The sequence below is a fragment of the Hyperolius riggenbachi genome, chromosome 5 (genome assembly GCF_040937935.1).
Source record: "Hyperolius riggenbachi isolate aHypRig1 chromosome 5, aHypRig1.pri, whole genome shotgun sequence".
NCBI classification, from domain to species: Eukaryota; Metazoa; Chordata; class Amphibia; order Anura; family Hyperoliidae; genus Hyperolius; species Hyperolius riggenbachi.
The window spans coordinates 261,235,330-261,262,081 of NC_090650.1; the positions used below are offsets into that span (position 1 = coordinate 261,235,330).

Genomic DNA, 26,752 nt, shown 5'->3' on the forward strand with positions numbered 1-26,752 from the left:
GTACCCGCACGCGAACCACCTACGTTCGCGCGAACCACGTTCGCCGGCGAACCGTTCGGCCCAACTCTATGTAGGATATAAGGGCCAGTGCACACCTAAAAGCGATAGCGTAATTGCAAACGCTCAGCCCTTTTAGAAGTGATTTTTCTAAGCTATTCTAGGCATGTTCCTAGCAACTTTCTATTTAGGCCTAGCGATTTTTGAAGCAATTTTTTTTTTTGTACAGTAGAGCTGAAAGTGCACAGCTTTTATTAAAAATAGCTTTGAAAATCGCTCTGTTCTAGCACTTTTTAGAGCGATTTCCACTTTCCTATAATTAACATTGAGGTTGAATTGCCTCAGAAATGCTGCAGGACCCACGTTCGTGTTTGGGAAAAAATCACATCGCTCTGGTGTGATCCATCCCATTCAAATTCCTTAGCCAAGCGCTTTTCAAAGTGCTAGCGTTTTGAAAAGCGCTCAGAAGCGCTCTAGGTATGCACCAGCCCTAAGACAAGCTTTCTATCATATTGGATGAAAAAAAAGGGAAACATGAGCACCTGATGTCCCAGAGAGGTACTGGATAACTTTTGGACACAATCACAAGTATATTGGGCATGATTAACAAAGCTTTTTCACCTGTTTTCCTATGTTTTTACCTTATCTACGTTACTTTTTTAAGCTACCAAAGAGCAAAAATATAATTAAGATTAGAAAAGTAATATTGAAATTAAGTTAATCAGGAACAATTTACTTTGAGTGATTATTTAGCTTGAAAGGTTATTTTTTATCAAATAGATGATAAATAAGTAATTTATGAGAAGTTTTGTGAACAGAGCCCATTGTGTTTTCTGAAGGTCTTGTTTATTGCTCTCTTTTAGGGTCCCAATGGAGCACGTGGTGATGCAGGAATCCCTGGCAAACCTGGTCCACAGGGACTTCAAGGCCCAAAGGCAAGTATACAATTTCTATAAGACTATATATTTTACTAATTAGTGTCCTAGTATGGACATTTTTAACTTATCATAGCTGATCAGCTGACTCTCTTGTTGACAATTCTTTCATGCAGGGCTCAAGAGGAGACACCGGAGACGATGGTGTACAGGTAATATATGACACATTTCCATGAACTCTTTCCATGAATTTGCCTACAGTATGGATTCTAATTCCTTGCACTTTCACCAGATCATCTAGTCTTTGTAACATACTCCATCCTACTGTAGTTCCCTCATTAGCAAGTTAAGAGTTATGGAGCTTACAGTAGATACAGAAGAATTACTAGTTTAAAGGAAAACTGAAGCGAGAGGGATATGGAGGCTGCCATATTTATTTCCTTTTATGCAACACCAGTTGCCTGGCTATACTGCTGATCCTCTGCCTCTCATACTTTTAGCCGCAGACCATGAACAGGCATGCAGCAAAGCAGGTGTTTATGACATCATTGTCAGGTTTCACAGGATTAGCTGCATGCTTAATTCTCTGGTGTTACTCAGACACTACTGCAGCCAAATAGATCAGCAGGATAGCCAGGCAACTGGAATTGGTTAAAAGGAAATATTATGACAGCCTCCATATTCTACTCACTTCAGTTATCTAGCAGGGATATAGTTTGGTATACACTTGAAGTCTCATGTGTTTATTTATGCATCTCAATCAGCTTACTCAAGTAGAATTTCCTTACAGACAACTGGTAGAATCATGTTTTTGATATTACTGTGGCTGTTTTATCAACACCATCATCCACTTGCTAGGACTGTAAATACCAATTTGCCGGGTAATGGTCTAGTTAAAATCTCTTTTCTGGAGATGGACAGTACATTGTATGTAATCTAACCATAATTTACTAAATTGCTAAAAAGCTCTTATCAAGTGTAGATCCATATATAACAAATGCTGTTTCTCCCCTCTAGAACACAATCCTGAGTTGCCCTTGATAGAACTAGTGCTGCTCTCCTGCCTCCACCTCCCTTATAACAAGTGATTCCCACTTGCCCATCCTCCTTTTATAAACGTTCTCCCTCCCTATAGAGCAAGTGCCTCCTGTTTGTCTCCCCCCCCCCCCCACTAGCGTCGTGGGGGGGGGGGGGGGCGTGGAGTGCGACCCGCACCCAGTGGGGTGACAGATTGGCAGGGCAGGGGTGATATACAGTCGGGCCTGTTTCTAGGGCTGTGCGGCCTCCCTGAGCGCTGAGGAGGGGGGGCGCTGTAATGGAGGGGGGAGTCAGCCACACCTCTCCCTCCCTTTCTCTCCCCGGGCCGCCCTCCGTGCTCCCCCCTCCGACTGCAGAGTTAGCGCAGGGGAGCGCCGTAAATAGTCAGTAACTCACCTCCCTGGTTCCAATCGCCGCTCACTTGCCGCTGGTCTTCTCTGCATAGACACTATACTTCCTGTTTAGCAGGAAGCAGCGTGTGAATAAGCGTCTATGCCGAGAAGACCAGCGGCAAGTGAGCGGCGATTGGAACCAGGGAGGTAAGTTACTGACTATTTACAGCGCTTCCCTGCTCTAACTCTGCAGTCGGAGGGGGGAGCATGGAGGGCGGCCCGGTGAGAAGAAGGGAGGGAGAGGTTGGGCTGCCCTCCCTGTGGCTGACTCCCCCCTCCATTATGGGTGGGAGGGGGGCAGCTACCTACCTACCTAACCTATACTGGGGGGCAGCTACCTATCTAACCTATACTGGGGGGCAGCTACCTAATCTAACCTAAACTGGAGGCATCTACCTAATCTAACCTATACTGGGGGGAAGCTACCTATCTAAACTATACTAGGGGGCAGCTACCAATCTAACCTATACTGGGGGGGGCGGCAGCTACCAATCTAACCTATACTGGGGGGCAGCTACTATTCTAACCTATACTGGGGGGAAGCTACCTATCTAACCTATACTGGAGGCACCTACCTATCTAACCTATACTGGGGGGCAGCTACCTATCTAACCTATACTGGGGGGGAGCTACCTATCTAACCTATACTGGAGGCACCTACCTATCTAACCTATACTGAGGGCACATACCTATCTAACCTATACTGGGGACACCTACTTATCTAACCTGTATTGGGGGCACCTACCTACCTAGCTAGCCTATGCTGGTGGCAACTACACTGGCTACCTATATTGGAGGCACCTACCTAACTATCCTATACTGGGGGCACCTACCTATCTAACCTATGCTGGGGGCAACTATTCTGGCTACCTATATTAGCCCACTGTCTTATTGTTGCACAGTTACATTACAGTTAGCTCCACCCATGTGATGTCATGGCCACACCCATTTTTTTTGCTGTGGAGCGCTTCGATTTTTTTTTGGGGGGGGGAGGGGGCATCGGTAAATTATCCACACCAGGTGTTAAATACCCTAGCTACGCCACTGCACCCGCCTTTTGTTTTTACCCCCCATATAACTAGAGTGGTATTTCTGTTTCTACCTCCCACCTTGCCTATATAAAGTAACTGCCCATCACATCCCCCATGTTAACAAAGGACATACCCAACAATATCCGTGCAGAGTGGTGCAGGGAGTGCTTGAGTATAATTGCCTGCTCTTGTCACCCAGTCTCCTATTTCTCATCACCTCCTGATTATGCCTGCCCTGCTCTGTTGCATGCCCACAGTTGAATCAGGTGGCTGGTCATGTGACTTGTCACATGACATCAGCTGTCCCATAACCAGTTGTAGGACTCTGCTATGGATACATACGGCTGGGGCAAAGCAGTTGGAATTATGCAGGTGAGGCTGAGAAAACGTGGCAACTATTTGATATATATATATATATATATATATATATATATATATATATATATATATATATATATATATATATATATATAATTAAAGTGCTACCTGTGCAGTTCTATAATGATCATAGGAAACCAGCCACCTGTGCTTACCATACCATGCCTAGTGGGAAAACTGGCCCTGCTGGTGAGAATATACCAATCAGGCACAACATTAAAACTACTGGCGGTTTGTCTGAATAACATTTACTCTCTTACTACAATGTCATCTGTCAAGGGATGGGATATATTAGTAAAAGTGAACAGTAAGTTCTTGAAGGTGATGTGTTGAAAGTAGGAAAAAACAATGCAGTTTTGCATGACTTTGACAAAGACCAAACTGCAAAGGCTAAAGAACTGGGTCGCAGTATCTCCAAAAAGCAGGTCTTATGGGATACTTCTAGTACGTAGTGATAAGTACCTACCAGAAGGTGTCCAAGGTAAGACAACCAGTAAACTGACAATAAAAATAGGAGAAAATTGCTACAGATTAGGAATTCCTAGACCAAGTAAAATAGCTGCATTCTGCAAGTATATCACTATTCCTTTTCCAAGATATGACTTTTGCATATAGAAAATGGAATAAATATATTCTATATGTAAAGAAAGTACACTCTGCTCTAGTTAACTAGTACAGAATCAATATAAATCATACCCTTAAATTGTCTCAGAATGTGAATAAAAAAAGCTTTAAAAAATGTAAATCACATTTATTTCATGCTCCTCTAAAGCTCCTATGTATAGATGTGATTATGCTCTATTTCCATGAGCCAGGTAATTGGTACATCAAATAAAAGTGTCTTTCAGTGAGAGTACTATTTAAGGAAGACACTCAGCCAAGCTGGACCACATTAAATGTTTCCAAGTGCGAAGGATGATGGCCGCTGGCCAACATGGCTCTCCTCTGGGCAAACATGAGTCATCGTTTGCTTACTATTTTATGATTATTAGTGTGATCCATTTCAAAGTTGCTCAGAGGATTACTACGTGTTTTTACTCCTGTACAAATTGTAAATCTGGACACAGAAATGTGGACACTGTTGTAATAAACATACGTTGCCAAATACTTTAAAAATATGCTGTACTATTTTGGTCAAATTTATGTATTTTATAATATATTTTCATGGAACAACACTGAAGATAGGATACAATGTAAAGTAATCGGTGTACACATTGTATAACAGTGTAGATTCGCTGTCCCATCAAAATAACTCCCTCACAGCCATTAATGTCTACACTAATGGCAACAAAAGTGAGTACACCCCTAAGTGAATAATGTCAACATTCTGCCCAGTTAGACATTTTGCCTTCTTCGGGGTCGGGAGTGTGACTTGTTAGTATTATAAGGTCTTAGGTATGAATGGGGAGCAGGTGTGTTAAATTTGGTGTTATCACTCACTGGCTACAGGAAGTTCAGCATGGCACCTCCATGGCAGAGAACTCTGATGATCTTAAAAAAAAAAAAAAATTATTGCTCTACATAGATATCAGTAGGCTACATAGGCTATAAGAAGATCACCAAAATCCTGAAACTAAGCTGCAGCATGATGGTCAAGACCAGTGCTGTCCAACTTCATGGGCATGGAGGGCCATTTTTTTTTCAGACCCCATGGTGGAGGGCCGAAGGTTCTTGCTAGAGCCGCAGACTCCCCCCCCCCCCCCCCCCCGGAAAAAAAATGCAATTAAAGGACAATTAGATTGGCAGCACTTTTCACAAAATGCAATTGAAAATAATGGTGAAGTTGTGTGGCGCGCCAGAAAACACGAGGGTTTCGTTGTGCGTAGAGCGGCGCGCCGAAATATGGGTGTGGCCATGGACCAGAATGCGGGTGTGGCCACGGGTGGAGACAAATTTACATGAACTTACCAATGTGGGACATTAGATTAGGACAGTGGTGGTGAACCTTTTGGAGGCCGAGTGTCCAAACTGCAACCCAAAAGTCACTTATCTATCGCAAAGTGGCAACAGCAATTTAAACTACATACAAACGTTTTAACTCATACATGAACATTATGGAAAATCCAAGTTGAAAATAAACTGTGAAGATAAACAATTTCATCCATCCTACTCCTGAAAAATGTGGGTTTTTTTAGAACCTCCCAGTTTTATTTTCCGTTTTAAAAAGCTAAAAAAGTAGGTTTAATGCTATTGTCTCATGATGACGATTCAGCTTTTCCATAGTCTCACAGTTCTCAATCATGTGACCCCCAACAAGACAAATTTAGTAATCATGAGGCCCCCAACAAATCATGAGGCCCCCAACAAGACAAATTCAGCAATCATGAGGCCCCCAACAAGACACATTCAGCAATCATGATGCCCCCAACAAGACAAATTTAGCAATCATGAGGCCCCCAACAAGACACATTCAGCAATCTTGAGGCCCCCAACAAGACAAATTCAGCAATCGTGATGCCCCCAACAAATCATGAGGCCCCCAACAAGACAAATTCAGCAATCATGAGGCCCCCAACATGACAAATTCAGCAGTCATGAGGCACATAAATAGACAGCATTTCACATAAATAAGCAGAATGCCCCTTTAATATGGTAGACACCTCTCACCTGGCTTCTAAATTCTCCTCTACTGGCTGCTGTGCCTGGCAATAGTGTTTTGGGCCGGATTGGGGATGATGTGTGGGCTGAAATGCCAGGTGACAGGTGTCCCCCCAGTTGAGGTAGTGACATGTGCCCCCCCAGCTAGATAGTGACAGGTGCCCCCCCCAGCTAGATAGCGACAGGTGCCCCCCCAGCTAGATAGCGACAGGAGCCCCCCCAGCTAGATAGCGACAGGAGCCCCCCCAGCTAGATAGTGACAGGAGCCCCCCCAGCTAGATAGTGACAGGTGCCCCCCCAGCTAGATAGTGACAGGTGCCCTCCCAGCTAGTGACAGGTCCCCCCCCAGCTAGATAGTGACAGGTGCCCCCCCCAGCTAGATAGTGACAGGTGCCCTCCCAGCTAGTGACAGGTGTCCCCCACTTAGATAGTGACAGGTGCCCCCCCAGCTAGATAGTGACAGGAGCCCCCCAGTTAGATAGTGACAGGAGCCCCCCCAAGCTAGATAGTGACAGGTGCCCCCCCCCCCCAGTTAGTGACAGGAGCCCCCCCAGTTAGATAGTGACAGGAGCCCCCCCAGCTAGATAGTGACAGATGCCCCCCCAGCTAGATAGTGACAGGTGCTCCCCCAGCTAGATAGTGACAGGAGCTCCCCCAGCTAGATAGTGACAGGTGCCCCCCAGCTAGATAGTGACAGGAGCCCCCCCAGCTAGATAGTGACAGGTGCCCCCACCAGTAGCGAGCCCGTTACCTCTCTCTCCTGTGTCCCCGCTGCCGTTGCCCCACAGCTCAGACCTCACAGATCGCGGCGACTGAAGCAAGCAGACCGTGCGCATGACACCCGCGCGGCAGAACGTCACATGCGGAAGTGACTAATGATTCACTTCCGCATGTGACGTACTCCATGCAGGTACCATGCACACTCTGTTTACCTCAGTCGCGGCGATCTGTGAGGTCTGAGCTGTGGGGCAGCGGCAGCGGGGACACAGGAGAGGCCACAATAAGAGGGAGCAGGCATGGGGCCCATAGCGCAAGCCATGCCTGCATCCCAGGGAGACGAGCGGGCCGCAGCAGGTGGCCTGGCGGGCCGGGCCGCCAGTTGGACAGCACTGGTCAAGACCATACAGTGCTTTAACATTACAGGTTCCTCTCAGCACAGGTCTTGCCATGGTAAACAAAGAACTTGAGTACATGCGCTTAGCGTCAGTAGACTTATGAGTGCTGGCAGCATTGCTGCCAAGGTTGAAGGGGTGCTGTATCAGCCAGTTCCAGAAAGAAGCCTCTTCTAATGCTGGATACACACGGTGCGTTCCCGCACTCGATGCGCCGCTCGATTCCCGGCCGCTTGATTATTTCCAAGCATTTCCAAGTGCATTTTGATAATTGTTAGGTCGATTCTCATGTAAATTATGCCAAATCGACCTAATGATCCATCGAAACGAGAATCGGACATGTCGGAAATAATCGAGCGGCCGCTAATCGACCATAATCGAGCGGCGCATCGAGTGCGGGAACGCACCGTGTGTATCCAGCATTAGGATGAAAGCCTGCAAATTGTATGCTGAAGACAAGCAGACTAAGGACATGGGTTACTGGAACCATGTACTGTGGACTGTTTAGACCAAGTTAAACTTATTTGGTTCAGATTGTGTCAAGTGTCTATGATGGCAACCAGGTGAAGAGAACAAAAACAAGTGTCTTACCTACAGTCAAGGATGGTGGTGGGAGTGTCATGATTTGTGGCTGCGTGATTGCTGCTGACAGTGGGGAGGTACAGTGAAGAACCATGAATGCCAATATGTACTGTGACATACGGAAGTAGAGCATTATCCCCCAGGGCAGTATTCCAACATGATTATGACCCCAAACACTCCAAGATGACCAGTGCCTTCCTAAAGAAACAGAGAGTAAAGGTGCTGGACTGACCAAGCATACCTCCAGACCTAAACCCTATTGAGCATCTGTAGGGCATCCACAAACAGAAAGTGGAGGAAGTCAAGGTTTCTAGCATACGCCAGCTTCATGATGTCATCATGGAGGAGCAGGAGAGGATTTCAGTGGCAACCAGTGAAGCTCTAGTGAACTCCATGCAGGAGGGAGTTAAGGCAGTGCTGGGAAATAGGCACACAAAATAGTGACATGTTGGGCCAATTCCGACATTCTTTACTTAGGGGTGCACTCACCCATGTTGCCAGTGGTTAATAGACATTAATGGCTGTGTGTTGAGTTATTTTGATGGGTCAGCAAATGTACAATGTTATGCAAGTTGTACACTGACTACTTTACATTGTGTCGTTGTGTTCTATCTTCAGTGTTGTCCCATCAAAAGATGTAATAAAATATTTACAAAAATCTGAAAGGTATACAGTATATATTTTTGTGCAGTGAGCACTCAAAATGTCAACCGTTTGAAATCTTGGGGCACATCACTAAGTATTCCTATTCATGTATTTGTACACATATAATCATGCGATTGCTGCCACAAATCACTTTGGCTGTGTGCACGGACAGCTGCACATCTGCTGTCACTTTTATCCATGTGACATTATGATAATGCAAACGCAGCATAATCAGCTGTAAGACTGAACAAAAGCTGTCCAAACATTTTTTTTTGTAACCAAACAGTTTTATTAAACATATATTTTACCTTAGTCTAATACACGACAAGGGTAACAAGTGCAAAACAGGAATTTTATAACAGAGGTACAGCATATGAAACATAAGTCTACTTATTATTCAATCACTATTGAGATTACTTAACATTTTTATTCCCAGGTATCAACATATATAAATGAAAGAAAAAACACAGCGCTGCATAAATCTAATTCACTTATGATAAGACCATTAATTCACCACGTAAACCTTTCTATGAACAGATGTGGAGAAATGTACAGAATCATATGAGAATAATATACTGATAAAAGATGCCTCTAGGTATGTTCAGAAGTTAGTCCTGTGACTGATGTCAGGCCAGGATAGGCTGTATTTTCTGACTGCCTTAAAGGCGCTCTGTCGCAAAAATCTTAAAATATAAAATACATGTATACAAATAAGAAGTACGTTTCTTCCAGAGTAAAATGAGCCATAAATTACTTTTCTCCTATGTTGCTGTCACTTACAGTAAGTAGTAGAAATCTGACATTACCGACAGATTGTGGACGAGCCCATCTTCTCATGGGGGGTTCTTAGGGTTTTCTTTATTTTTAAAAGCGCTTAGTGAATGGCAGTTGCTCCGCCCACCTGCCAAAAAAGTGTACTGTGAGCAGGGAGGCTGGCCAGCATCTTTGTATAAATCTTTTTCAGGGAATGTCTTTATAAAGAATAAAGGCCATGCTGAGAATCCCCCATGAAGAGATGGACTAACCCAAAGCCTGGCGGTTCTGTCAGATTTCTACCTACTGTAAGTGACAGCAACATAGGAGAAAAGTAATGTATGGCTCATTTTACTCTGGAAGAAATGTACTTCTTATTTGTATGTGTTTTACATTTTAAGATTTTCGTGACAGTTCCTCTTTAAGTATAGAAATATGGCCACAGTAATGCAGTTATTGGCTGCTGAGGGAGGACAATTTCTCATCATCCCTAGCAGTAATACCATACTGTGGGAGTAACTGTGGGGGTTTAAAGGTGAAGTGGTATGTAAGGTCAGAAGCAAATTGTCTATTTATTTCTATCAAAGCCATCATTATGTGACTGGAGATGGGCTGGATTTTGGGGATCCAGCAGAGGGTTTATATGAACATGTGTGCAATGGCTCTTGTATTGCTAAGAATTTGGATTTTTGACGGTATTGAGTCCAGTCACTCCATTTAATAGACTCTAAACATTTGCTGTGCTGTGAAGCCATTTATCTGAAGCAATGCCAAGTGGTATAATCTCGCCTAATGTAAGCACTCCTGCATCACACATACATTACCTGCACAGCCAATTATTCATTTTGCCCTATGACGCCTATCAGTATCTTAATTATTTGTTGCATTAAACATATTGGCTTGAGTGTCAGGAAGATACAATAAAATATAACAAAAACAAAACCAATAAACAGCATGCCACCACAGTCTTTTTTTAAGTCATTGTCCCCCACATAGGTTGGCATTGCCGGAATGGCTGAGGCAGCCAGTGTTGAGCTGTATCACTTGAACAATACTAGCTTACATCAATCTTGGCATGGGGGGTGGTCTGCCACAGGAATATGGAAATCCTCTTTCCCTTGTGAATGCCAAAGATGGCACTCACAAGAAGCTTGTTATACCTACTCCTGATGCCCAGAAGGAGGTAGTAGATCCTGGGTTCCACCTATGGTGAAAATGAAAAGTACATGAATACCCCTTACCCATACCAGCCAAATAACCCTTTTACTACCTCATTTTCAAATAGCAACTCTGGACATATTTCACATGCACCAAGAAAACACACATTGTGGGCTGAAAGCTCATTCAACCCCCTTAAACTGTATATTTAGTAAACTATGCCATCTTTGACATTTAAAGAGACCTCTAGAGACTTTAAAAGCAAATCTGAACTTACCCGTGCTTCTTCCAGCCCCTGAAGCCAGCAAGGTCACTCTGCATCCTCTGGGTCCCCTCCGTGGTCCTGCTGGTGGCCCCATTAGCCTGGCGACTTCAGGCTAAGTCGTGCGCAACTGCGCATGCAAGACCTGTCCGCCAACCCAGCTCAATCTCGCATGCATCGCCATAAGCCTCCTGCGCATGTGTGGTTCTTGAAAGACTGAACTGCACATGCGCAGGAAGCTTACAGCGATGCACGCATGACCGAGCCGGGTGCTATGCAGTTGCGCACGACTTTACCTAAAGTCGCCAGGCTAATGGGGCCACCAGTGGGACCATGGAGGGGACCACAGAGTACCCTCGTGGGCTATGGGGGGCCTGGAGGAAGCCCCAGGTAAATCCAGATTTCCTATTAAGGGTCTGTTCCGGGTCCCTTTTAATGCTCATTGTATTCTCGTGTAAGTAAAGCCAGGATTTTCACCTCTTTTGCACTCTGATAACCTTTCTTTTCACCTGTTTTGACATGATTAATAGTTATTTGTCAATTCCTAGTTATCTCAGACGTAGTTCTAGCAGTGCTTTGCCATCCAACTGGTCACATTGCAAGTAGGAAGTGTTCATTACATAAGTTTTTTTATATACTTTTTCTCATTGAATAAGACATGATTTAGGTAAATCCTAAAGCAAAATGCATTCTGTTGTGTTGTGTAGGAATTTAGCATACACTGCACTGGCATGGAATGGTTATCACAATCTGATTTAAAAATAATAACTGCAGTATATATTGCATATATATTGCTCCTTTCATTTCCTCTGCATCTCTTGTAAAAACGCCTTTACCGCCGCAAAACCGGTGGAGTTGTCCGCAGGGGGCTCCCTCCATCTCTCCATACTTGATCCTTCCTCTGTAACTGCTTGGTCTGGGTACAGTATTGCTCTCTTGCTCACACCTTCCTGTTCCTGGGATCATAGTCGCCCTTGTTTCACATCACTCTGCCACTCACTTTTCTGTTTATTTGATTTGTGGTATGTATCATGAATGTTTGTATATATTGTTTTGTACATTGTCCCTTAGGGACCCAATGTATATATTAGCACATTTTTGATCAATACGTTTTGAGCCCGGGTTCTCACCCTAAGGGGGGCTCAATATATTAGCAACTTGGGGATTTCTGCATTACTCTATGCCTCTACATCTGATTATTATATAGCAGCTGAATACAATGACATATATTGCATGATTTATTATCTACTTTTTCATGAATTGTGCTTTATGGAGAGGATTTTGTAATGTTTTTTAACAATACTTGATAGTGGGATATGATGTATTAATACATTTTGATATTATTCGATTATAGTCATATGTAGTGCTGCTTTCGGGCTGAAATAGTTGTGGCTTTTCTTTAGAATTGATATTCTCTGGGCTCTAGCACACCTTTTTGCTGAGTGCAGAGAATTGCGTATATGTTACGGCCAGAACCCGAAGTGTGGCCACTTCTAGTTCTGGCCGGCCACTTCGGGTTCTGGCCGGCCAATGTGCGAAGTGGCCGCAGCGCAGCGGCCAATGTTAGAAATAGAATGTTTACGGCCGTCTCGCTGCGGCCAAATTGATGACAACTTGCTTAATTTAATGAAATATAGCCGGCGGCAATGTAATAGCTGAAGGCGGCAGCTTTCGCACTGCCTCTCTCCTCTCCCCGATCCCCCTCCCATACAATAAGTAGCAGCCGGCGGGGACACGCGTGTCCCAAGAGTCGTTCGGCGCAGCAGGGGAATCCTGCCGTTCCTGCAGAGCGGGTGCTGGCAGAAGCAATGTCTGCAGCCTCCCCGCTCTGCTGCCCTGCTGCGACGAACGACTCTCCGGCTGCGTGTCCCCGGCTGCTACGTATATTGTATGGGAGGCGGGGAGAGGAGAGAGAGGGGGGGGGAGAGGAGAGAGGCGGTGCGAAAGCCGGCGGCTTCAGCTATTACATTGCCGCCGGCTATATTTCATTAAATTAAGCAAGTTGTCATCAATTTGGCCGCAGTGAGACGGCGTAACATTCCATTTCTAACATTGGCCGCTGCGCTGCGGCCACTTCGCACATTGGCCCGCCAGAACCCGAAGTGGCCGGCCAGAACTAGAAGTGGCCACACTAGGGGTTCTGGCCGTAACATATACGTTTTGCAGTGTGAATTAAGCCTTAGTGTCTAAAATAATGGAGCTGCCTATTAAAGTCTTAGGAATAGACTGTATGCAATTCATCTTTTCTCCTGAGTTTTCTCCTAAGAGATACATTGTCATCTTTTATTTAAAATAACTTTTCAGCACTTTGCAACTGAAAAAGTACTGAAAATTAGGTGTAAAATTACTATCAAAATTATTTTGAGTATTTTCTTGCTTGCTGTTGCTTTAAAAATGACATGAAAACATCCCCTAGGAGAAAACTTGGGAGAAAAGGTGAATTGCATATAGGCCTTAGTATCAAATAAGGGAAATAAAAAAAGAACAGCATTAGTAAGTCAGTAAGAAGTAGAACTTTCCATTTGTCATGAGATTCAGCCAAGTGTCTAATATACCTGTCAGGCTGCCATGTTGTCTCAGCTTAGCAAAACAGCATGATAGCACTTAAAGAAGGGAAAACATGGATTAGTATAGTTGCTCTAGGGCAGGGCTGTAGAACACTCGTCTTCAAGGGCCGAGGTCCTCATACATTTTTGGCACAAGTCAAATTGATTAATGGGACTGAATCAGAGAAGGTGTGGTTCATAAAGTAGAACACATTTCTCTATCTATCTATCTATCAATCCATCCTAAACACTGGCATGGATATGGCCCTCGGGGATTGGAGTTTGACACCTGTGCTCTAGGACAAGCAATTCAGTTGTTTGCTAGCTGTGGCTTTCTTTTCAATACTTACATTTTTCATGATAAACCAAAGTGCACTAGCAGCTCTGAATGGTACACAGTAGGTGACGCAAGTGTCGGATGGGTCTTGATGAGATGGCTGGGACATATAGTGCACACCAGCAATTGGAGCTCACGAAAGCACACATATTTGTATAAGGAGTAATAGTAATCTACATCACATCCAATGTCTGCATTCCATGGATAGAGAAGATTCTACCAAAGTTTACTATCCTATGAGTCTTAATGCTTGTCTACAGTATATAACTCTGCATCACCTGTGTCTCATACATTTTTTAGCATCTGCACACACACATACTTAAAATAATTACACTTCTGATTTGCTAAAGTAATCCTCCTGTGAGCCCTAGTGGAGCAGCAGGAAGTCAGAGGAATCTCCAACCCTGGACTGGCTCTCCCCTTTCCATGTGAACATACTCTATCCTCTACAATAGTGGAGAGGACAGAATATGGTATCAGAGATGGTTGTGCCTTTATTTTTCATTATGGACCATAGTCTTAGTGATTAAAGCGGAATATAACCCTGCATTTCAACTTTGCTCTAAAACATTATTTACAGTATATTATATGCAACCAGCATTTTTTTTTAACTAGACCAGCATTGGAAGGGTTACACAGAGCTTTAAAGTTCCTGGAGAGAACTGCAGACGCATCCGAAGCTTACATAGATACATTTTGTTTACATAAATGTATCTAAGTGTGGAATGTGACTCACTCGCTTTGACAGAAGGAGCTGGAGGACAGCCAAAGAGTGTGTAACATTTCTCACTTGTTACATTCTATTTAGTTAAATGTATCTATCTGAACTTCTGCATATCTCTCCACGGAACTTTAAACCTTTGTGTTTAACCCTTCCAATGCTGGTCTAGTAAAAAAAAAAATGCTGGTTGCATATAATATGCTGTAAATAATGTTTTAGAGCAAAGTTGAAATGCAGGGTTATATTCCGCTTTAAGTAAGGCTCTAACAAATGTAGTCTTTTTATTATTCTGCACATGAGATTTTTCACCCATTTGAAAATCACTTTGTAGCCATTAGTATGATAAGTCGGTACACTGACCTGGGAACTTGTACTATGCTAATCCAACATTCTTCTTCTAGGGAGAGAAAGGAAAACAAGGTGGCAAAGGAAAAACAGGAGCCAAGGTATTTATAGTGAAAATAACATCTGTACCACGTATAACATGTTTATCAGCTTCAATTCAAAATTCGAATTGAAAAAATTATACGTTTTTTTATTCTGTACCATTGGCATTACTGCATAGGGCAGGGGTAAGGAACCTATGGCTCGGGAGACATATGTGGCTCTTTTGATATCTACATCTGGCTCACAGACAAATTAGTAGGAGTTGATTCTCTAAGCTACACTGCTCAAGCAGCACAACTTAGTGTGGCAGCGCAAGTAAATTTTTTAGGGATGGGACGACGAATCCGGCGAATCCACGAATCCCTCGAATATTAGGAAATATTCGAGATTCGTGGAATCTCATCCCGATGCCATTTTCCGTTCGCCGAATGCCGACGCTGCATCGTCGCGCATCCGCCGCTTCACCCGCTCGCAATTGTCCTCCTCCCACTCCCTGCGCCGCCTCCGCTCGCCCTCTGCATAAATAAGAAGCAGCCTCTCACCTCCAGCGTGGAGCCCGGAGCGGCAGACCTCCTGCAGACTTTCTTATTCCCCCTAGTGACCGGCTCTTACTACGCGTCATCAGTAAGAGCCGGTCCGGTGGCCACTAGGGGGAACTAGGAAATGAAGGGAGAAGTCTGCCGCTCCGGGCTCCACGCTGATGCTGGAGGTGAGAGGCTGCTTCTCCTTATTTATGCAGGGGGACAAGCGGAGGAGGCTGCGAGGGGGAGGGAGGAGGATATGTGCCACCCATAAGAAGCCCCCATAGCCTGCTATCTATACTGAAACCCCCATACGAAGCCCCCCATAGCCTGCTATCATTACTGAAGCCCCCCATAGCCTGCTACCTATACTAAAGCCCCCATAGCCTGCTACCTATACTAAAGCCCCCATAGCCTGCTACCTATACTAAAGCCCCCATAGCCTGCTAACTATACTGAAGCCCCCCATACTGAAGCCCCCCATACTGAAGCCCCCCATAGCCTGCTACCTATACTTAAGCCCCCCATAGCCTGCTAACTATTCTGAAGCCCCCCATACTGAAGCCCCCCATAGCCTGCTACCTATACTGAAGCCCCCCATAGCCTGCTACCTATACTGAAGCCCCCCATACTAAAGCCCCCCATAGCCTGCTACCTATACTGAAGCCCCCCATACTAAAGCCCCCCCCATAGCCTGCTACCTATACTGAAGCCCCCCATAGCCTGTTACCTATACTGAAGCACCCCCATAGCCTGCTACCTATACTGAAGCCCCCCCATAGCCTGCTACCTATACTGAAGCCCCCCATAGCCAGTTACCTATACTGAAGCACCCCCATAGCCTGCTACCTATACTGAAGCCCCCCATAGCCTGTTACCTATACTGAAGCACCCCCATAGCCTGCTACCTATACTGAAGCCCCCCATAGCCTGCTACCTATACTGAAGCCCCCCATGGCCTGTTACCTATACTGAAGCACCCCCATAGCCTGCTGCCTATATTGAAGTCCCCTTACCCAGCTACCTATACTGAAGCCCCCCATAGCCTGCTAACTATACTGAAGCACCCCCATAGCCTGCTGCCTATATTGAAGCCCCCTTACCCAGCTACTTATACTGAAGCCCCCCATAGCCTGCTAATTATACTGAAGCCCCCTATACCCTGCTACCTTTACTGAAGGCCCCTATACCCTGCTGCCTATACTGAAGCCCCCATAGCTTGCTACCTATACTGAAGGCCCCTATACCCTGCTACCTATACTGAAGGCCCCTATACCCTGCTACCTATACTGAAGCCCCCTATACTCTGCTACCTATACTGAAGGCCCCTATACCCTGCTGCCTATACTGAAGACCCCTATACCCTGCTGCCTATACTGAAGACCCCTATACCCTGCTGCCTATACTGAAGGCCACTATACCCGGCTGCCTATAATGAAGGCCACTATACCCTGATGCCTATACTGAAGGCCACTATACCCTGCAACCTATACTGAAGGCCCCTATAGCTTGCTACCTATACTGAAGGTCCCTATACCTTGCAACCTATAGTGAAGGCCCCTATACCTTGCTAGCTATACTGAAGACACCTTTACCTAGCTACCTATACTGCGGGCAACTATACCATGGATCGCACAATTCTTATGTGCAGGATTCGTTAGATTCGGGATTCGAAAGGTTCGAGATATTCAAGAACCTTTTTAGATTCGGATCCGGATTCGAAGAAATTGTGGATTCGTCCCATCCCTAAAAATTTTGAAATTAGGCACGCTACTGCTGTAGCGTGCACTCCTAACTTACTCGCGCTCCCCCCAAAGCTAACAGCTGTTCCAATTGTCCCACCCTGGATCCTGTCAGGTCCAGTGACTTTGTAGGACGAGAGTCTCGCACTTTCATTGGCCCAATAGGCTGTCACTTGACAGGCAGCCAATTGGGCCAAAGTGCAGGGATCTTGTCTTACAAAGTGAATCACCCCCCAAGTCAAAGAGTAGAGAAACCGAGAGCCCAATATAGTGTAGTATGTTAAGCATAAATGAAGTAAAGGTTATCGTGAGAAAATTATACTCACAAACATGGGTTACCACACAGGCAACCACTGTATAGGCAGGTGAGGAGATTAGACCTGTCCTCACTCAGGGATAAGAAGTCGCTCTCTGTAGATGCGAAAGGGGGTAGATCACCCCTCCACCAGGGGTGGACACGGTATAGCAGTAGGAGAACAGAGGCGCCAGCAGGATAAAAGTGGATAAAAACTTTAAAATTTGCTGGGAGGAAGTGGTGGACTTACCTCCATAAAGCAGACACGAAAGACTGTCTGAATAGTAGTCACATTTATTAATTAGTACCCCAAAACAGTGCAACGCGTTTCGCAGGCCCAGCCCGCTTCATCAGGCAATAAAAATGGGGACAAGACAGAATTTCAGCAATAGCAGGTGTAGCGCCTCACCCCCCAAGTCAGCTAGATAATTGTACAAGCTGTTAGTCTGTATTTCTCCTGTCTGGCTCTTGAGGAAATTGCTGATGTTGCTGAAAACCAAGAGAAGCTGAAGACATGTCTGACACTTCCGCTGCCCGGAGGATCAACTGTATACACATCACCATGGCAACCGGGATGTAAGCCCTCTGCTGAGCATGTGCACTGTGCCATTTTGAAACATGGCTCTCACAGAATTACTTTTAAAATATGTGTCGTTTATGACTATCTCTGCCAAAAAGGTTTCTGACCCCTGGCATAGGGTCTTCAGTACTGTACTGTCTCAATGGCTGAGTGTGTGGGAACTTTTTTACTTTTCAGACTGGAGGAAAAGAGATTAGTATAATGTCAGTGTTTATTAACCTGTTCCATCATTTATTTCTCCTTAACTCCTCTCTGCCTGATACCTGCTGCTGCACATAGACATAACTTTGTCTCCTATGCATGCAGTGGTATAACTACAATTCATGGGGTCCCCTAGTGAAACTTTGATGGGCATACCAATGTTCACACCCCTTCCCTTGCCTCCCTTTGGTGCCCTTCACAGCCTTGGGGCTCATCCCACATGGGCCATAGACAAATGTGTCTACTATGGTCTTCACACCCATAACAAGTGGAGCCACAAAAAACACTTGATCTGAATTATAGTCCATTGGATTAGAGGAAGGAAAAGCTAGTAGTTGGGGGCCCAAAACCGCTCTGGGGTTTCTCCCATCTATTTATGCCCCTGTATGCATGATCAACTGAGAAACTGTCACTTTGAATTCATGGCTAAATACACTTTCCAGATGTTTGCAGTCATTTATAAATCAAATGTACATGGGTTTAATGTGTTTTCCATTTACTTTACTAACAGGGGGATGCAGGTGACACTGGGGACAAAGGACAGGTAAGAAAAGCACAATAATTTGAAACATCTTTAAAAAAAAAGTGTATAGAACTAAAGCAGTTCATGCAGTGTATAGATGATATTACCATAGTGTATAATTAACATAGTATATAATGAGGAAGTAGAACTGTGGGTAATTGGATATGGTTCAGTGCTCTGACCTGATTTGAAGCTGGTGTTGTTCCATCACTTCTCGGTCAATGTGCATGCAAATACATAACATCAGCAGAACCAGGGACACCCAGAAAAGTGGGGGAGATGGAATGACACATCTTACAGCTGGTTTGCTTGTGAAAGCAACACTTGATCGCAGACAAGTGGTGTGTACAACAGCCTTCATTCTACTGAGAAGCATCATTGAATACAACATTTTCTGTATTGTTCTTTATCTTTTGCTGCATGCTTGTCATGCCTGTGTAAATCTTGCACTTTAACAGTGAGAGATGGATGAAGATGAGGGAAGGGCTTGTATAACATGTACTTATTTGCCCAGCAGGAGGTAGCGAGTTTTGAGATTTAATTGTAACAGAGCTGAATTGTTTTGTTTGCTGTAGCAAGGAAAGCGGGGACGCCCTGGACCAGTGGGAACCTTGGGGAGACCAGGTGCCCCAGGATCACCAGGCCAGAGAGGCAATCCTGGCCCAGCTGGAGATCGGGGAGAAAAAGGTCCACCTGGACCAACCGGAGTACCTGGAGAAGTGGTAATTCAGCAAATGATTTCATTTTACTATTTTAATTTTTCTAATTGGTATGATTGACATTTGTTTTATTGGAAAATGGTTATTTTTACTGCTTTAAAATATATTGATGGCAATTGGTATATTTTACAATTACTTATTATTTATAGAGAGGTATATTTTTAGGGCCTGTTCACATTACACAATGTTGCATTGTAACACACTGCTGCCTGAGGACCTGTCCATTACAATGCTGATCCCATTGATTACACTGAAGAGGGCACTTCAGAGCAATGCATTAAATGTGTATAACAGTGTAATAGTAACACTGTGTACTGAAGAGAAGGGCAGACATTGCTTTCTGTGCAATGTGTGATGTTCCTGAATACCCCACCTTATGTGAGGTGCATTCTTAGTGTGAATAAACCCTTAGTGCCCTTAGGGCTTTGTATTAAAGTCTATGTCCAGTCTCATTGCAGTTCACATTCGCGTGCGTCATGCAACTGACCACTGTGAACCTAGCCTTAGAGTTGAGAAAGAAAATGGTAGTTCCTTAAGCTAAAGCTGAAGCCATCAAATGTTTTGAATTCCATAGATTACAATGTGTAGCTTATGGGATGCACAAAATTCCCTACAGGGAGGTCCAGACTGTACACATTGAGCCATGCAAAACTGTGTCACAAGAGACCTGTTCTTGCTGAACATTCTATGTGAGCGTACTGTATGTTCATGTCAACAGGATTATTGACCATAAATCTGATTCATCCGTTACATTATGTGTATATGGGGACCACACACCCACACTTACCTAATGAGTAAAAACAGCATTACTCTCCGGGTCATCTCTTCTTATTGCAAGGATTTTAGCTGGATGTTCTCAGCAAACACATATTCAGTCCTGTCTGTCCATATGTGAACAAAGTTGGGAAGATTTCCTAACATGAATTGTTGATTGAAACTCAACAATGTTTTTAATAGATTTGATGTTAGATTCAACAAACATTTTAAATTAAACTAAAGTTTATTTATAGCATAGCATTTAAAGCCCGCTTGATGGATTTGGCTTGGTTTTAACATTGATTGGGAAAGGCTTTACTCTTTGTGATCCAATTAATGTGTGTTCGGATCATATGGCGGGGGGATCAGAGCAGTATGTAAATTATTGCATTGCTTTCAACTGCATTGTTGCAGCAGATTGATCAATATGAGACTTGATTTCTGCTGGAATGTGTTATAATATAGGGTGGTACATTGTAATAGACCACTGGGAGGGAGAAGGTGCCCCAAAAATAACCATGGATGTAATAATGGGATTTCCTCACTTGTTTTTATACTGTGGTTGCTGGTCTTGCAACCCACCTTTGTGAGTACCTCATCACTTTGTATTTATCCAGAACTTGATATTAATATACTGCACCATAAGTGGCTCCTGGTCTCTCTCTGTGTTTTTCCTGTATCTGTAGGAAGTCTTGGGATTCATCTGGACTACACACCTCCTGACATTGTAATAGACCAAGTATACAAGATATAGGAATACCCTGGTGTGCTAGTGTATGGTCACCTTGTGTTTGTGAAGGAGGAGTTGTGTTTTAAATGTTTGTCAGAAAGATTAACCAGACAATGATTACAGCAAGAATTAGATTTGAAACTGAAAATATCCCAGAACAACTTTCTGGAGACTGGAACCCATGGATAAATACACCCTACTCACATACATCCCGTGGATGTTTTTGAAAGTTTTTACCTTAAAGCGGTATTGTCACCATAAAAATCAAATTTCAACAGCAACTGGTCTGAGTGTATCAAGTGATAAAGATGCTAATCCTGCATTCAAAACTTTTTCTGCTGTTATGGTTTGTAGTTATCACATACGTTAGGAGCACTGGCCCTAGTGCCAAACAGTGCCAAAGAGTTAGCACTGTTTGGCACTAGGGAGTGCTGGGAGTTCTTTTTATCTATAATATATTCCTCCTCTTCCATTTATTTCCCTACCTAGCTGCTTATCAGAAACACCCTATGATTACATGTGTTTACAAGCAAGGCTAAGGTGACTCAGTGATTGGATGTGTAAATAAAAAAAAAGACAGTGCAGTTGTTAGTATACACGTCAGTGGAAGTGTCTGAAGACTCTGGGAGGAGGGCAGCTAATGAATACGCAATGAGCAAGAGGAGGGAGGGGGGGAAACAAGAGTCAGGGAGGATATGATGTCAGCATTAGCTTGGCAAGATGGCCACTGCCTAGAATAGGATTTTCTGCTTTTCCTTTATAAAATTCACAGGAATCATTACTTGGATAGCACAATACATCTGTCATGTAAGTAGAAGTAGTATTTATCTACTTATATATGTGTTTTTTATTTCTAGGTTAGCATGGGTGTCACTTGTTCTTTAAAGTAGACCTGAACTTATGCACAGAACACAAGGAAAACACATATTAATCCACCCTGTTTGTGTTTAGATTAAAGAGCATGTCTAATTCCCGCTCAGCGTCAAGTAATCATATTGTTATTTGATCTCTCAGCTATGTCAGCACATAAATCTCGGCAAGCAGCCTCAGCTAATTTGTAAACACAGGATGTTAACTCTTTGTCTGCTTCCATGAAAGTAGGAAGTAGAAACACTGCAGATTTATTGCAGGAGTTCTGTAAGCTGTGGACTGTAACAAAGAAATGTTCTTCTTTAGATTTGATTATGCTGTTGCTTATCTTTTAGAGCACAGTGGAAGTTCTGAGTCTGCCTTAACCTCCCTGGCAGTTAATTTCTGTCTGAATTTATGGGTCTAAAAGCGGTACATTTTTTTTCAAGAATTTTAGGCCTCTAATTCTTAAGACATAACTCCCCAAAATATGTCAGAATAAAGGTCTTGTAGACATCCCGCATATAATAAGACTAGAACACAAAACTGTTGAAATGATTAAATTTATGAATAAGCTTAAAAAAGAGTGAAACAAATAAGGCACCAGACTATACAATATATACATATATACCTAATACCCCTGCCTCGTGTGGTATATTTTGAAACCGGGAATAGCACAGAGGGCGACATCACAATCGGGGCAGTAGAAGCGTCATTCCTTTTGGACTTTTTCCCTTTGCTATCACTCTTAGGCGGCAGGCAGAGAGTAGTCAAAATCCAGGCAGAGAGTAGTCAAAATCCAGGCAGAGGTTGGTGCAGACAGCAGGCAGAGAGTAGTCAAAATTCAGGCAGAGGTTGGTGCAGACAGCAAGCAGAGAGTAGTCAAAATCCAGGCAGAGGTTGGTGCAGACAGCAGGCAGAGAGTAGTCAAAATTCAGGCAGAGGTTGGTGCAGAAGGCCAGCAGAGAGTAGTCAAAATCCAGGCAGAGGTTGGTGCAGAAGGCCAGCAGAGAATAGTCAAAGGCAAAGGTCGGTGGTGGCGGTAGGCAGAGAGTAGTCAAAATCAAGGCAGAGGTTGGTGCAGATGGCAGGCAGAGAGTAGTCAAAATCAAGGCAGAGGTTGGTGCAGATGGCAGGCAGAGAGTAGTCAAAATCAAGGCAGAGGTCGGTGCAGATGGCAGGCAGAGAGTAGTCAAAATCCAGGAAGAGGATGGTACAGGTGGCAGGCAGAGAGTAGTCAAAATCCAGGCAGAGGTCGGTACAGGCGGCAGGCAGAGAGTAGTCAAAATCCTGGCAAAAATCGGTAACCGTAAGTCAGATCAGCAGAAGCACTTACGGTAGCTCAGAAGCAGTTGGGAACCAAATGGCTATATTGTTAACATGCTGTGCTTTCAAATTAGCTTATCTGCAATTGCAGTCAGATGACATAGGGGAGAGAGAAATTATATCTTGTGATTAGAGACAAATGAGGAGGAATTAAACAGGTTAAACTCTCGCCATACATACGGGCATTATTTCTCTCTGTCTACCTTCTGCCCTGTGCCAGAGAAAAACTCTTGCTTGCTACAGGGTATTTCCACTGCCCTGTGCGAGAGATCGGGTCCACTTCAAAATTTGGATTCACAAACAAAAAGAGATCTCCCCAAAGTGAACCTCCAGACTAAAAATCTACTCAGCAGCACTGAAAAGGTTTGGTGTTTCTTTAACAGTTTCACAGCATCAAAACTTTGTTTTCCTTATTCAAGCCTCATTTTTGGCTGCACTGAAGCTAAGCTCCGCCCCATCAAAGAAAACTGCCCGGGCAGTTTTCCCCTGATACTGTGCAAAGCATGATGAGATTTCTGATGTTGTTCTTGTTGCCTAGCAACTGGGAGGGGTGATCAGGACACAGGACAGTTGGAACTCTGTCTCATGCTCCCTGTCACCTCCTTTCAACCAAAAAGATGGCTACCCTCATGAAATCACAAACATTTGCCTGTTCTTTTAAAACATTATTGGTAAGAGATTATGTTACCTATCTATTTTAATTAACATAACTAATGTAACTTAATGACAGTATGTTTGTTTAGGCTGAAGTTCCTCTTTAACAGCACCACTCCATGGTATAGTCAAAAAGGTATAACAAGTTTATTTGATAAAAAAAAACATAGCAGTTGTATGGATACACATTTAAAAGCAATTAAAAACCATCCACATTCTATTGAGGTAATAAATATTTGGTATCCACATAAATGTCTAGGTTGAAACCTGGTTAGCCTTAATCTGTACACACCTGTTATCAGATAGATACAGTATGTGTTTTGAATCTGGGTTCAGAATAAAGTGCTATACAGTGAATCAAAGTGCAAAAAAACCAAACACATAAACAATGCCCATCTACTGTATATTAAATGATGCTGGTAGTGGCTGGTGAAAGACATAGGAGAAAATATATATTTCACCCAAGTTGGCAGACCAGGAATTCCCAGGAGAGTGTGAGTGTCTCAGTGTACAGGGTAGACAAGTCCACCGGTTCCGCGGGACGTAACCCCGCTTCTTTAAAGACGAGACCCTGCCAGAATGCACGCTGGTTCGGCTTTAAATGGAGGAGTAGAAGTCATGTGACGTGCCATTAAATAATCAGCATGCACTACATACTGTATGATGAGCAATGCCTACAAAAATGAATGCAGAGCTTAATGAGGATGCTAATGTGATTTATAGTGATGACTAATATGGATATGACTGATTTATTCATGCATTTGTTTCCAGAATATATGAGGTCATGTTTACTCCTTTGCATGTAAATCTTTGCATTCATTTTTGCAGGCATTGCTAAATGGCTGGGAATGGAGCTAGCAGGGGATTGCGCGCACCAATGTGCGCATCCCCGCTTGAATGACGGAGCGGAACTCTGTCGTCAGTCAACCACCGTCTATTAACATTGTACAGCACTGCGATCTGCAGCAGCGCTGTACTGGGGACAGCCATGTGACACAGCTGTCCCCCTGGCAGGCACAGAAGTGATCCGCTGGCTGAAGCCTATGGCAGCCGATCACGCTGATTGGCTAGCCGGGAGGGGGAGGGATGGTGGGATAAAAAATTATAAAATAGTGAAATTTAAAAAAAAAAAACAACAAATAAATATTTGTCAAAAAACAAACAAAAATCTGGGGAGCAATCGGACCCCACCAACAGAGAGCTCTGTGGGTGGGGAGAAAAGGGGGGGGTCACTTGTGTGCTGAGTTGTGTGGTGTTGCAGCGAGACCTTAAAGCTGCAGTGGCCTATTTTGTTAAAAATGGCCTGGTCACTACGAGGATTTAAGACCTCAAGAGGTCAAGGTGCATACGCCTGCACAATTCCTGACATCATAGGGATCAGGATTTTGATCCCTCAAGCCACAATTTACGACCAAGTGCTGTACACAGGCTAGTGATGTATTTTGTAACTATTAAGCGGTGGAGGAGGGACATCGTATCGCACATGACAGGGTGGAAGGGGTAAGAAGGAGAACAATCCTCTCAGCCTGCACTGCTTACATGATTCACCACCCCATATCTCTCAGGGACCCATTGGGGAGGATCTGGTCCACTGTGCAGCAACTAGATTTTAGGCAGACCAGACTCTGACCAGCCACCTTGACTAAGAATCATTGAGCATGTGTATGACGTTTCAGATACAGTATATAAATGTTGTTAAGCAGATAAAGAACATATACATCATTCAATATTGATACTATGTTGATACTAATTTTATTAATGATAATGTGCGTTTTTTTCTCCCTCCAAAAATGTATGCAATTGCATTTATGGAAGTGCTCACTGCAGCTGCATGCCTATAATAGTAACAGCACAAATACTATGCTACGCGGTGATCTCCGTTATCAGCCTCAGTCAATGCCAGTTAGGGTCTACTGCGCATGTGCAGACCTCCCGCGCATGCGCAGTAGAACCGGACTGACATTGCTGAGGCTGGTAACGGAGCTCACCGCGGCTGAACAGCAGACTGCGGGAGGACGACGTGGAACTTAGACGTGTTTTTGGGGCGAGAGAGAGCACCCGGTAAGTATCAGAGCTTGAGTTCATTTCATCTCTGAGTCCCTTTAAATGCAAATTGCAACAGGTGAGGTAATGATGAGTAAGTCTCCAGAATGTGTTGCAAAAGCTACCTGCTGGTGAATACTAAAAGTACTGCTGTCCAGAGCCACCAGCAGGTAGACTGAGAAACTGCAGGCAAAATGCCACCTGCTGGTGAACAGAGGTAATACCACAGTCTCAGAAACTAGTGCCGCCAGCAGGTGCAACCATAAAGTAGGACTCCTAACATTCTTATTCACTTTCCTTCTAGCAATAATAACCATTGTGCAAAATAATCCAGGAAAGGGTTTCAAGCCTTTGCCGTCTAAGTGAAGACAATTTTTAATAAATCCAGCACAGGTTTGCTTTATCTCATAGGTTCTTTGGTGACCTCTATTTCAAGATTAAATCTTAGTAGATCAGGTACAAAATGTGTGTGGGGGTTGCTTAAATATTCTCTAATAGAACAGGTGTATGTATTTTGCATTTTTACTTTAGGGGCCAGACTTGGCAGATCAGCTGGTATATGAACTGTGTCGTAAGGTGGTTATAGAGGCAACTTCGCAGTACGCTGCCAGCATTAGAGGGAAATGTACAAGTGCATGTCCAACTGCAAATGCATCATTAATTGGGCCTCCAGGAATACCAGGAGCAACAGGGAAAGCAGGGAAGCAGGTAAGAATATATACAGTGTACCATGTAAGAGTATTATCTGTGAAGATTTTGTCTCTTGATTTCCACTTGTGTTGTCAAATCAATTGTTTCTAGAGCCATCTTCATATGGCCCATAATAGATCCATCTTCATATGGCCCAGGATAGATCCACCTTCATATGGCCCAGGATAGATCCATCTTCATATGGCCCAGGATAGATTCATCTTCATATGGCCTAGGATAGATCCATCTTCATATGGCCCAGGATAGATCCACCTTCATATGGCCCAGGATAGATCCATCTTCATATGGCC

The 26,752-nt window shown here is 43.9% G+C and overlaps 1 protein-coding gene across 1 annotated transcript in view; it reads left to right on the forward strand.

Moving 5' to 3' along the window:
- The window catches only part of LOC137519377 (collagen alpha-2(IX) chain-like), a 132,182-nt gene that overhangs the window by 93,799 nt on the left and 11,631 nt on the right, over positions 1–26,752 (forward strand). Inside the window, exons 21-26 of the mRNA XM_068238333.1 lie at positions 861–932; positions 1,049–1,084; positions 14,827–14,871; positions 18,663–18,695; positions 19,250–19,396; positions 26,283–26,459. Of these exons, the coding sequence (XP_068094434.1) occupies positions 861–932; positions 1,049–1,084; positions 14,827–14,871; positions 18,663–18,695; positions 19,250–19,396; positions 26,283–26,459 (510 nt within the window). The remainder of the gene's footprint in view (positions 1–860; positions 933–1,048; positions 1,085–14,826; positions 14,872–18,662; positions 18,696–19,249; positions 19,397–26,282; positions 26,460–26,752) is intronic.